This window comes from Cebus imitator, unplaced genomic scaffold (assembly GCF_001604975.1).
Source record: "Cebus imitator isolate Cc_AM_T3 unplaced genomic scaffold, Cebus_imitator-1.0 Scaffold254, whole genome shotgun sequence".
Taxonomy (NCBI): Eukaryota; Metazoa; Chordata; class Mammalia; order Primates; family Cebidae; genus Cebus; species Cebus imitator.
The window spans coordinates 2,996,103-3,008,349 of NW_016107569.1; the positions used below are offsets into that span (position 1 = coordinate 2,996,103).

Here is a 12,247-nt window from a genome sequence, read left to right on the forward strand (position 1 = left end):
GGTGAGCCGAGATTGCACCATTGCACTCCAGCCTGGGTAACATGAGTGAAACTCCGTCTCAAAAAAAAAAAGGGTCCTGCCTGGGACTGGCCCAAGGAAACTATTTTCCCTATTAAGGCTCTGGAGTTCCAGGGGGCGGGGACAGGATGTGATTAAGCTGTGTGCTAAACAGGGTGTCCAGAGGGTCTCCTTCCTCTGGGACAGCATGCCTGCCGCCAGCTCCTTTCCTGAGGGGTGACCTCAGCCAACAGGCATGACACTAACAGCCAAGGCTAGTGGGATGAGCAGGGGACGAGGGACAGGATGCGGAGCCAGGCTGGAGTCTTGCACCCTCCTGCAGCCAGGACAGCCCTAGCACACAGCGCCCGGGACAGAGCAGGCGCAACAGGAGCTGTGGGGAAAGCCCGAGCTCATCAAGGGCAACACTATGCCATGGGGAAGCCACGGGGTCCCTCTCCATAAAGAAGGGCTGGGTTTGTTCTATGCTTCCCACATGTGGCTTCTCCCCAGGGGACTCTAATTTTCCTATTCAGTGGGCCTGCCCCAGAACTGCAAGAGAAAACCCTGCCCTGGTACACTCTCCCGCTGTGCTCAAGTCATCATATGCGGTGGCAGGAGATGGACTTGTCAACATTCCTGATACATGTGAGTTGCAGGCCGCTGTGTAGTAAGAGAGCCCTGGGGAGGAGGGGAGGGAAGCTGCCAGGCCAGCAGGCATCTGGAGGGCCCGAAGCCTCCAGTCTGAGTAATGCTGGAGAAGGTGTGTCCTGTCCTGGGGCTGGGGAGGACAGACAGGGCATTCCAGGAGCCACCTCCCTCCCTGCCCAGGGATGTAGAGACAGATTCTGTTGGGAGGACTCAGTGGGTTGGTGGGAAGAGGACAGGCATGTCATGCCGGCACAGGGTGAACACAGAGCAGGTGCTCACTAAACCAACAGGGACTTCGCCTTGCGCTGCATGGCAGATGCACCCAACAGCAACAAGCCTACTAAGAAATGTGGGTTGCCACACGGAGGCTGCAGAGGGGAGGGGCCTAAGTGAAAATGCTCTAGAAACTGCATGCTCTATATGAGCAGGAGCTGTTTTGCTCTTTGGCTCACTGCTGCTGGCCCACCAGAACCTCCTGGACTCTCCCTTTCCCCTCCACCTGGCTTCTTCCTCCTCGTCCTTCAGGGGCCTGTTTCTCTGTGTTCCCAGGGACCTGGTGCTCCAGCAGAGCTCCTATGCTCTGTGCTAACTGGTAAGTTCCCCAAATACACCCCACGTTTCATTTGCTGGTTCCAGGGTTCTTCTTTTTTTTATTTTGAGACTGGGTCTCAGCTGGGCATGACCCATGCCTGTAATCCCAGCACTATAGGAGGCTGAGGCAGGCGGATCATGAGGCCAGGAGTTCGAGACCAGCCTGGCCAACATGGTGAAACTCTATCTCTACTGAAAATGCAAAAAATTAGCCGGTCATGGTGGTGGGTGCCTGTAATCCTAGCTACTTGGGAGGCTGAGGCAGGAGAATCGCTTGAACCTGGGAGGCAGAGGTTGCACTGAGCCGAGATCATGTCATTGCACTCTAGCTCAGGCAACAGTGTGAGACTCTGTCTCAAGGTTAAAAAAAAAGAGAGAGACTGGGTCTCACTCTATTGCCCAGGCTGGAGTACAGTGGTAAAATCATAACTCACTGCAGTCTCGAACGCCTAGGCTGAAACAATCCTGCCTCAGCCTCCCAAGTAGCTGGGACTACAGGCACATGCCACCATGCCTGGATAATTTCTATATTTTTGATAGAGATGAGGTTTCCCTATGCTGCCCAGGCTGGTCTCGAACTCCTGAGCTCAAGTCATCGTCGCACCTTGGCTTCTCTAAGTGCTCAGATTACAGGTGTGACCCACTGTGCCTGGTTAACTCCAGGTCTCTTCTTTAGCCTCTTGAAACTGGTGTCATCCCTAGTGAAGTTGTTAGGGGCCTGGCATGACAGCTGCTGCTGTGTCAGGGGCAGCAGTGGTGGCTGTTTTGGCTCTTCTGTCTCCCAGGCCCTGGCCTCAGGCTTCCTCTACCACCTGCCTCACTGCAGGAACCTCTTGAATGTGAGGCCCAGGAGGACCTGCAGGTCCCCAGGAGGGGTGGATGAGGGAGGATCCCTGCAATGGCAGCAGCTCTGTTTCTACTTTGGAGGCCAGACCACAGAGCCACAGGAGTACCCAGCCCTCCATCCACACTGCCTCCACCAAGGGGCCCTTGGATGGGGGCTTTCCCAGCCAGGAAGGGACTGGCACCCACAGGCCACCAACATCTTGAAAGTATGTCAAGGATGTGGCCTCCCAAACTCCCAGTTACAATGATTTGCACAATTTCCTTTCCAGAAAGGTAGACAGTGACAAGCTAGCCCCAACCAAGCCCAACTCTGCCTTTGACACCGCCAAATAGAGTAGAGAAAGATGTGTGAGAGATGCTGGGAGCCGCAGGGACCATCTGGTTTCCCCTCAACCAGCACTGGCCACACCCACAGTTTCTGTCTCAGGTAGACCCGGACTGGCCCCTGGCCTCCAAATCCGACTGAGAACAAGCTGAGGAACACACAAGCTCCAGGACAAGTCTTGACTCCTACCACCCGGCTTTGCGAGAGAACCCCCGGCCTCGGACCTCCTGCCCACACGCATCCCTGCTAAAGAGGAAGTGGGCTCAAGGGGGACAGGTCCTGCCTGGCCATACAGTCTCTCCAGGCAGGAGAACTGCAGCATTCTGGAGCAAAGACAGGCCCCTGGGCCCAGAGACTGGAATTCGGCAGGCCGGGCACGGGGCCCCAGGAGTCTGTCTCTTGAACAGAGCTTCCCTCCTCGGTGGTTCCGTAAACCCCGGTGAGGACTCCACACTCAGGGGCATCGGTCCCAGGACACTGGGCCTGCCGAGCATCCCACCACAGGCCCCGGCCAGGCCGCCCACCAGCCCACATGCCAAGCCGTGGCTGGGCCACTCACCCGGTTGGCCGTGATGGCCAGGTTCTGGAGGTTCTGCAGGAGGCCAATGTCGGCGGGGAGGAAGGTCAGGTTGTTGTGGCTGAGGTCCAGGTAGCGCAGCTTGCGGCAGTAGAAGAGCTGGGTGGGGATTTTCTCGATCTTGTTGCGGTTCAGGTAGAGGCGCTCCAGGTTGGTGAGGTTGCCGATCTGGATGGGGATGTAGGCGATGTGGTTATACCACAGCTTAAGGCAGGTGAGGCGGTGCAGGTGCTGGAAGCTGATGATCTCCTCAATGGTCTTGAGGTTGTTGTCCTTGAGGTCGATCTCCTGCAGGTTGTGAAGGCTGAAGATGGAGTGTGGGATGCGCTCCAGGTCGCAGCGGATCAGCTCCAGCTCAGTCAGGTTCGCCATCTTCTTGAGGCTGTTGAGGACGATGAGCTTGGTGCCCTCATTGTTGATGGACAGCTTCTGCAGGTGCACGCCCACATCTGTGACCACCTGCGGCAGCTTGCTCAGGTTGCTCTTGAGCCGCAGGACCTTGAGGCGTTTGAGCTCCCGCAGCCCGTCGATGACGATGTAGCGGTTGTTCTCCGCGCTCAGGTTGCCCGTCAGGTGCAGCTCCTCCAGCGTCTTCAGGCTGTAGATCCACAGCGGGATCTCCTTGATGTCCGTGAACTTGATGTGCAGCGCCCGCAGGTTCTCGCGCAGGAAGGCTAGTGCGGGTGCCTCAATCTTGGCCGCTGTGTGATAGAGCCACAGCTCCTTGAGGCCTGTGAGCTGGGCGATGCTGGGCGGGATGGTCACGTCGGGGATCAGCTCCAGCTTCAGGACCTCCAGCTCCACCAGGTCAAACACGGTGTCGGGGATGCCACTGAGCATGAACAGGTGCAGCTCCAGCTTGTCCTGTGCGTTCTTGGTGAGCCGCTGCCGGAGCTTGTCCAGCGTCCACTCGTTGTTGAGGTTCAGCTGCCGCAGCTTGTTCTCACTCACCTCCGACAAGAAGACGGCGAAGCGCTTGGAGTACAGCGGGTCGTACTGGTCGATGAGGTGCAGCATGAAGGCGAAGTCGTTCTTGACGTCGGGGATGTCGCTGTAGCTGCTCTCCTCTCGGATCGACTCAAACGAGTACTTCTTGAGGGAGCGCCGCAGCATCCACCACAGCGTATAGAAGATGACCAGGCTGATGTAGAAGGATGCCAGGATCTTGAAGAGCGTGGCCAGGGGGTGGGCACAGCGGTAGGTACGGTAGCCTGTCAGGCTCTCAATGTCCACGGTGCAGTCCACGTCGAACTTGATGTTGTGCACGTAGTAGACTGTGTAGCAGATGATGAGGATGAATTTGATCACCTTGATGATGGTCTGCCGCATGTAGAGGCGGTACACAATGTCCCCCTCCTCCACGTGGGTCCGGAACTTCTTCACCTTCTCAAACAGCGCCTTGGCCTGCTCCCCCTCCTTCTTGTCCAGCACGCCCGTCTCCGAGCGGTCCACGATGCCCTGCTCGATCCGTGACTTGGTCCGCTGCAGCATGGGCACGGTGGCCTCCACATCCTCACTGACGGTCGAGGACTTCTTGTCCATGGAGCCATTCATCTTGCTGAAGGCCGGCTTGGGGTCGCTCTCCTCCACCACCGTCTCCGACAGAGCCCTTGTGGTCCAGGGCGAGTCGAAGCACTTCAGCAGGATAGACACAAAGTGCTCCAGCTTCGAGCTGGTGCGCGGGAATTTGAACCAGAAGTTGCTGCAGGCCAGGAAGATGAGCGTGTGCAGGAGTACCAGGTAGGGGAAGTACTTGGCGAACCAGTGCAGCCGGTTCTCGTAGCACACGGCGTCCACATAGTTGTACTGGTGCCGGTCCAGGTCATACTTGATGCCTGTGGGGCCTGTGTCAGGGGTCGGTAGAATGGTGGAGTTCGGGTAGGTGGGCTCCGGGCCAGGGGCTGCCCAGCCCCGGAACGAGTCATTGCAGGAGTCCTTGGTGACCCACTTACAAGGCAGGCAGATCATCTTGTCTTGGGTGACCTGCAGCGTCCCCCCGAAGACGGCGATCATCAGCATGACAATAGAGATGTAGTCTGTGAACACATCCCACCACGGCTTCAGGATCCGGTATGCTGGTTGCGTGTCCGCAAAGTAGCGGAGCTCCGTCACCGGAATCATGGTTTAACCTAAAAGGGACCCACAGGAGAAGTTTAGCACAGGGTGGCCTGGCTTTCCTAGGATGCAGGGGTCAGGGGAAGAAGACAAAGAAAATTCTACCATTGTCCAAAATTCCACCTCAAATCTAGCTGCTAGCCAAAGCCTGCCCACTCCATGGGGAAGCCCACTTAGCCCTTCTGCAGAAAGCATGTGGCCACTTGGCTGGGAAACCACCCTGGGGAGGTGTGCAGGCTCCTCATTTAACACACAGAAAGACTGAACACAGTGAGATGAGACAGATCCCTAGTGGAGCCTCAGGGTTCTCTGCCCCACCCCCTTGCATTCCAGTAAGAGCATTAGGGAATGCCTCTCTAGAGGCCCAGTGGCTTACACCTATAATCCCAGCACTTTGGGAGGCCAAGGCGGGTGGATCACCTGAGGTTGGGAGTTTGAAACCAGCCTGACCAACATGGAGAAACCCCATTTCTACTAAAAATACAAAATGTGGTGCATGCCTGTAATCCCAGCTACTCAGGAGGCTGACGCAGGAGAATCGCTTGAACCCGGGAGGTGGAAATTGCGGTGAGCCGAGATCATGCCATTATACTCTAACCTGGCCAAAAAGGGTGAAACTCCATCTCAAAAAAACAAAACAAACCTCCCAGTTCACTGGGAACCAGCCGCTGTGAAGCTGCAACTATGAGCTGGAGGGATTCTCGCAAAGCACGAGGAAAGAGCAACATGCAGAGGGGCTGCAAGGTGAACTCACTCCCATAAGCCAAAGAGCAAGGTTTAAAAGTTCCACATGAGGCCGGGCGCAGTGGCTCAAGCCTGTAATTCCAGCACTTTGGAAGGCTGAGGCGGGTGGATCACGAGGTCAAGAGATTGAGACCATCCTGGTCAACATGGTGAAACCCCGTCTCTACTAAAAATACAAAAAAAATTAGCTGGGCATGGTGGTGCGTGCCTGTAATCCCAGCACTTTGGGTGGATGGGGTGGGAGGATCGCTTGAGTCCAGGAGGTCGAAGCTACAGTGAGCTGTGATCCCATCACCGTACTCCAGCCTAGGTGACAGAGACCCTGCCTCAACAACAACAGAAGCATTCCACCACGCGTGTATAGTTATGCGTGTACAGGATTCCAGAAACACACAGAAGATCAAAGGTCACACAATGGGTCTTAATGACAGGCTCTTGGGGGAGCGGCCTCAAGAGAGGGGATTAAGGATAAGGCTTTCCTCCCCCATGAACTGGGTGATCACAGAGAGGTCTTAATGTAAAATCATCTCTGGTTACATGTGTATAAAGGAATGAAAAACAGCAGCAACAGAAGGTTCTCCCTGAAAGAGTACAGTTTGACTACTACGGAGAGAAGCTGGGAAGCTGATTTTTTTATTTTTTTGAGATGAAGTCTCACTCTGTTGCCAGTCTGGAGTGCAGTGCTGCGATCCAGGCTTATTGCAACCTCCGCTTCCTAGGTTCAAGTGATTCTCTTGCCTCAGTCACCCGAGTAGCTGGGACTACAGGCGCACACCACCATGCCCAGCTAATTTTTGTATTTTTTAGTAGAGATGGGGTTTCACCATATTGGCCAGGCTGGTCTTGATCTTTTGACCTCATGGCCCGCCTGCTTCAGCCTCTGAAAGTGCTGAGAGTACAGGCGTGAGCCACCGTGCCCAGCAGGGAACCTGATTTTTAACACATAACTTTGGTGACTCTAATGATGGCCAAGCTTAGGAAACAGTAGCTGCGAAGCCACATTAGGAAACCCAGCCTGTGCCACACAGGAGGCACACAACAAGATCTCCATGAGAACACCTCTCCATGGCCATTCATGATCAGGTGGCCAAGGCAGGTTCTCCTTACAATGTTCTGTAAGGCCATCAAGGAGAAAAAAGTTACTAGATGTTCCCTGGAAAACATATGAAAGATTGTAAAAAAGCAAAATGGCAAAACAAACAAAAAAAAAGAATCCTGTGTACAGTCACTGCCAGGGTTACACACTGTTAGCTTTTCACTGAATAACAACCTTCCAGTCCTTTCTGTATATTCTTTTAGAATTAAAAAATTTTTATTTTAAGAGACCAGATCTTGTTCTGTTGCCCAAACTAGAGTGTGGTGGCGTGATCATGGCTTACTGCAGCCTCGACCTCCTGGTCAAGCAATCCTCCTACCTCAGCCTCCCCCAGGTAACTGGGGGAGTGTGCCACCAGCTGGACTACAGGTGTGTGCCACCATGCCTGGCTAATTTTTAAAATTTTTTGTAGAGATAGGATCTCACTATGTTGAACAAGTTCGTCTTGAACTCCTGGCCTCAAGCAATCCCCTCACCTTGGCGTCTCAAAGTGCTGGGATTACAGGAGTGAGTCACTGCACCCTGCTGTTTCTATATTTATTAAAATAAGTTATACTTTTATTTATTTATTTATAGACAGTCTCACTGTCACTCAGGCTGGAATGCAGTGGTGCAATCTTGGCTTACTGCAGCCTCCACCTCCTGGGTTCTCCTGCCTCAGCCTCCCAAGTAGCTGGGACTATAGGCACACACTACCACGCCCAGCTAATTTTTGTATTTTTAGTTTTAACAGAATTTCACCACATTGGCCAGGCTGGTCTTGAACTCTTGACCTCGTGATCCACCCGCCTCGGCCTCCCAAAGTCCTGGAATTACAGGCATGAGTCACCTTGCCCGGCCAAATTGTGCTTTTACTTTATAGTCTATTTTTACTTTACACTGTAACCTAGTACCTAGATTTCTAAACCAAATTTTAAATGCCTATGTCAAATGTGTCTGTTTCTTTTAGGAGAGAAACAGCGGTGCCCAGATAATGGGCCACCTTTCTTTGATTACTGATCATATTAATAATCAGAAGAGAAACAAAGTCTTTTTTTCCTTTTTGAGACAATCTCATTCTGTCACCGAGGCTGAAGTGCAGTGGCATGATCTTGGCTCACTGCAACCTCTGCCTCCTGGGTTCAAGCGATTCTCGTGTCTCCATCTCCCAAGCGGCTGGGATTACAGGCACCCGCCACCACATTCAGCTAGTTTTTGTAATTTTAGTTGAGACGGGGTTTCACCATGTTGGCCAGACTGGTCTTGAACTCCTGGCCTCAACCAATCCATCTACCTTGGCCTCCCAAAGTGCTGTGATTACAGGGTTGAGCAGCTGTTCCCAGCCTAGTAAGGAACTCTTCAAGAACAGCACCTCTCTGCAAATGCCAAACACTCCCCATCCCTAATCTTTCTAGGCTTTGCTGGGATGGGGAGGGCAGGAGGAAGTCAGAGCAAGACTCTATGTGAGGCAGGTAGAATGGGACACTCAGCAGGGTGACAATGGCCACAGCCGGTGCTGAGGGCCTGGAAGTGTGCCAGGCACCAGGCAGGCCTCCCTGCAGGCCCTCCCAGGGTCCCTTTGATGCCCAAGAGACCAGGACTCTTTAGCCCCATTCCACAGATGGGGGTGCTGAGGCTCAGGGAGGTGACGTCACCTGTCAACGTCACCCTGCTATTGAGCAGCAGAGTAGAGTAAGAACAAACGCAGCCCTGGCTAACAGGGCGAAACCCTGTTTCTACTTAAAATTAAAATTAGCTGAGTGTGGTGACATGTGCCTGTAGTCCCAGCTCTTCAGGGGGCTTGAGGCAGGAGAATTGCTTGAACCTGGGAGGCAGAGGTTGCACTGAGCCAACACTGCGCCACTGCACTCCAGCCCGGGTAACAGAGCAAGACTCCATCTCAAAACAAAACAAAAATAACAAACCCAGATTTCAACAAATCCTGTCCCTCCACCACTGGGCTCAGGTCCTTGCCACCGTGTGGGGCTTGCCCTCCAGCTGCAAAAGGTCCCACCCAGGCAGTGCCAAAAGAAATGGGCCCAGGAGTGCAGCTTCTCCACCCTCAGCGTTCACAGCACTCAGGTCACCAAGGGGCCAGCAGACACCACTGCCCGCCCTGGACGGGCAGCTCCAGCCCAGAAGACAGCTCTCCTAGCGATGCCAGGACTTACGGGCCAGGGCAAGCACGGGCAAGCACCACCCCACAGGAAGGCCCGGGCCCTCTAATGACCAGCTGGGTCCACGCACACCCACACCGCTGGGAAAGAACGCGGCATTGGGAGGGTCTGCTGAATCACACAGCTGCCTCCACTGCGACACGCAGACACCTGGAGTCCCCATCCAGGGCCAGGGCATAACGACTGGGGAGCGGAAGCGGGAGGAGAGGGGCTGGTGCCTGCCCCAGCCTGCCTGCCCCCGAGTCTGGAATGAGACTGCCAGGGTGGGCGCGGCTGCTTGAGCAGGCAGGATGTGGTGGCAGCGATACTGCAACGCCTCCCTCGTGTTTGGGGAGTGGGGAGTATTCGCTCACAGAAACACCAGCTTCCTCTGTGAGGAACCGCCCTAGCCCCACTGCCCTGGGGCATGTCTGCACCAACCAGACTCCTGCTTCTGAGGCAGGAAGTGTTCCCAGCTCAGACACAGGTGAGAAAACCTGAGGCTCACAGAGGTCAAACGACCCACCCGCCCAAGGCAGGAAACCCGTCCTGTTCAGGTCTGACTGTGACCACCCGCCCCACTCTGCGCTTGGTCTGGGCGCATCTGGACGTTGTTCAGCCCTTGGCTATGTCCAGTGGGGGCAAAAAAAAGTGACCAAGGTGGGACTTCGGCTTCAGTTCCTCTCTCCAGTGTGAGTGTGAGTGGGGTGGGGAGGAGGGCTCTGGGATTCCGAGAGGCCTATTGCAGAGCTGAGAAGGGCCTCAATCGGAGTCTCTTGGGCCTGGCCCGGCTGACACCTGGGCCTACCCCTGTGAGGGTGACCTGTCTGGAGGGGTCACCCCCAGCTGCACCCATTTCCTCGTTCTCTACTGTATGATTCTGGACAAGTCACTGCCCCTCTCTGATGAGGTTTCGGGGGAGATCAGGAAAGAGGGTGCAGGCACCAAATCCAGGGTTGAGTTCCCAAAGCAGTGGGGAAGAGGAGCCCCACTCCACCAGGAGCCAGCCTGGTGGTCAGAGGCCCTGCCTGGCCCCTGCACAGCGGGCTCCCTCTCATTCAGCTCTTCCCGAGGATGAAGCGGGGAAGCCAGCACCAAGCTGTGGGCCTGGACTCTGGCGGCATCACTGTGGGACCTTGGACAAGCTCCTCGCCGCTTACAGCCTCAGTTTCTTCACATACGTGAAGGGCACAATACCACGCAGGGCTGCTGGGAGGCGGCCATGGAATTATTTTAATTAAATGGGATGGGGTCTTGCTATGTTGTCCAGGCTGGTCTCAAACTCCTGGCCTCAAGCAATCCTCCTCCCTCAGCCTCCAGCATAGCTAGACTATAGATGTGCACCACCACACTGGGCTAATTTTTTTTTTTTTTTTTGAGACGGAGTCTCGCTCTGTTGCCCAGGCTAGAGTGCAGTTGTGTGATCTCGGCTTACTGCAAACTTTGCCTCCCAGGTTCAAGCGATTCTCCTGCCTCAGTTTCCTGAGTAGCTGGGATTACAGGAGTGCACCACCATGCCTGGCTAATTTTTGTATTTTTAGTGAGATGGGATTTTAACATGTTGGTCAAGATGGTCTCAAACTCCTGACCTTGTGATCCACCCACCTCAGCCTCCCAAAGTACTGAGATTACAGGCATGAGCCACCGCGCCTGGCCTCACACTGGGCTAATTAAAAAATTTTTTTTAGAGATGAGGTCTTGCCATGTTGCCTATCTGGCCTCGAACTCCTGAACTGAGTGATCCTTCCATCTCAGTTTCCTAAGTAGCTAAGACTATGGGCATGAGCCACTGCACCTGGCAAGTCTAGGGAACCAAATGCTTTTATTTTTATTTTGCGATGGAGTCTCACTCTGTCACCCAGGCTGGAGTGCAGCGGCACAATCTCGGCTCTCTGCAACCTCCACCTCCTAGGTTCAAGCGATTCTCCTCCCCTAGTCTCTCAAGTAGTTAGGATTACAGGTGCCCACCACCATGCCCTGCTAATTTTTATATTTTAGTAGAGACAGGGTTTCACTGTGTTGGTCAGGCTGGTCTTGAACTCCTGACCTCAAGCTATCCGCCCGCCTTGGCCTCCCAAAGTCCTGGGATTACAGGTGTGAGCACTGCACCGACTCCCCAAATGCTTTTTTTTTTTTTTGAGACAGAGTCTTGCTTTGTTGCCCAGGCTGGAGTGAAATGGCGTGATCTTGGCTCACTGCAACCTCTGCCTCTCAGGTTCAAGTGATTCTTTGTCCTCAGCCTTCCCAGTAGCTGGGATTACAGGTGTGTGCCATCATGCCTGGCTAATTTTTTTTGTATTTTTAGTAGAGNGTTCAAGTGATTCTTTGTCCTCAGCCTTCCCAGTAGCTGGGATTACAGGTGTGTGCCATCATGCCTGGCTAATTTTTTTTGTATTTTTAGTAGAGGCGGGGTTTCACTATGTTGGCCAGGCTGGTCTTGAACTCCTGACCTTAGGTGATCCACCCACCTTGGCCTCCCAAAGTGCTGGGATTACAGGCGTGAGCCACCATGCCTGGCCCCCAAATGCTTTTAAACTGCTTTGTGCAGAGTGGGGCACAGTTGGCCCAGGCTTGGAATAATCTTTCCTCCACCTCCTCAGCTCCTAGTGAGGCCAGATTCTCTTTGAGGACAGGAGTCAACTGCACACGTAAGGGCTCGATACACTCAGAGGCTCTCCCAGAGAGCGCCTGAAAGGGGACAAGGTGGGGTGGGGCGTTGCAGGGCGTGGGCTCCAGGTGTGGTGGGGAGGCCGGCGGCAGTTTCAGGTGGATGTGGGTTGGGGCTGGGGGAGGGGAGGGAACTAAAGCCAAGCAGCCTGGGCCCTTCCTTTCCCTGCCTAGCCCTGAGGAATCCCCACAGGGAGGGGCCCAGTGCAGGGACCAGCCCAGGAGCTCAGGACTGCAGAAGACCAGACTCCCACAAGAGAACAGTTCCAGTTAAGAAACAGATGATCGGGCGCGGCGGCTCAAGCCTGTAATCCCAGCACTTTGGGAGGCCGAGGCGGGTGGATCACGAGGTCAAGAGATCAAGACCATCCTGGTCAACACGGTGAAATCCCATCTCTACTAAAAATACAAAAAATTAGCTGGGCATGGTGGTGCGTGCCTGTAATCCCAGCTACTCAGGAGGCTGAGGCAGGAGAATTGCCTGAACCCAGGAGGCGGAGGTT

The 12,247-nt window shown here is 54.4% G+C and overlaps 1 protein-coding gene across 4 annotated transcripts in view; it reads right to left on the bottom strand.

Moving 5' to 3' along the window:
• Window positions 1-12,247, bottom strand: part of LRRC8A (leucine rich repeat containing 8 VRAC subunit A) — a 38,505-nt gene that overhangs the window by 6,533 nt on the left and 19,725 nt on the right. For all 4 annotated transcript variants that reach the window (XM_017499140.2, XM_037728063.1, XM_037728064.1 and 1 more), the window contains one exon: window positions 2,970-5,116. In XM_017499140.2, coding sequence (XP_017354629.1) covers window positions 2,970-5,108 — 2,139 coding nt within the window. In that variant the 5' untranslated portion in view covers window positions 5,109-5,116. The remainder of the gene's footprint in view (window positions 1-2,969; window positions 5,117-12,247) is intronic.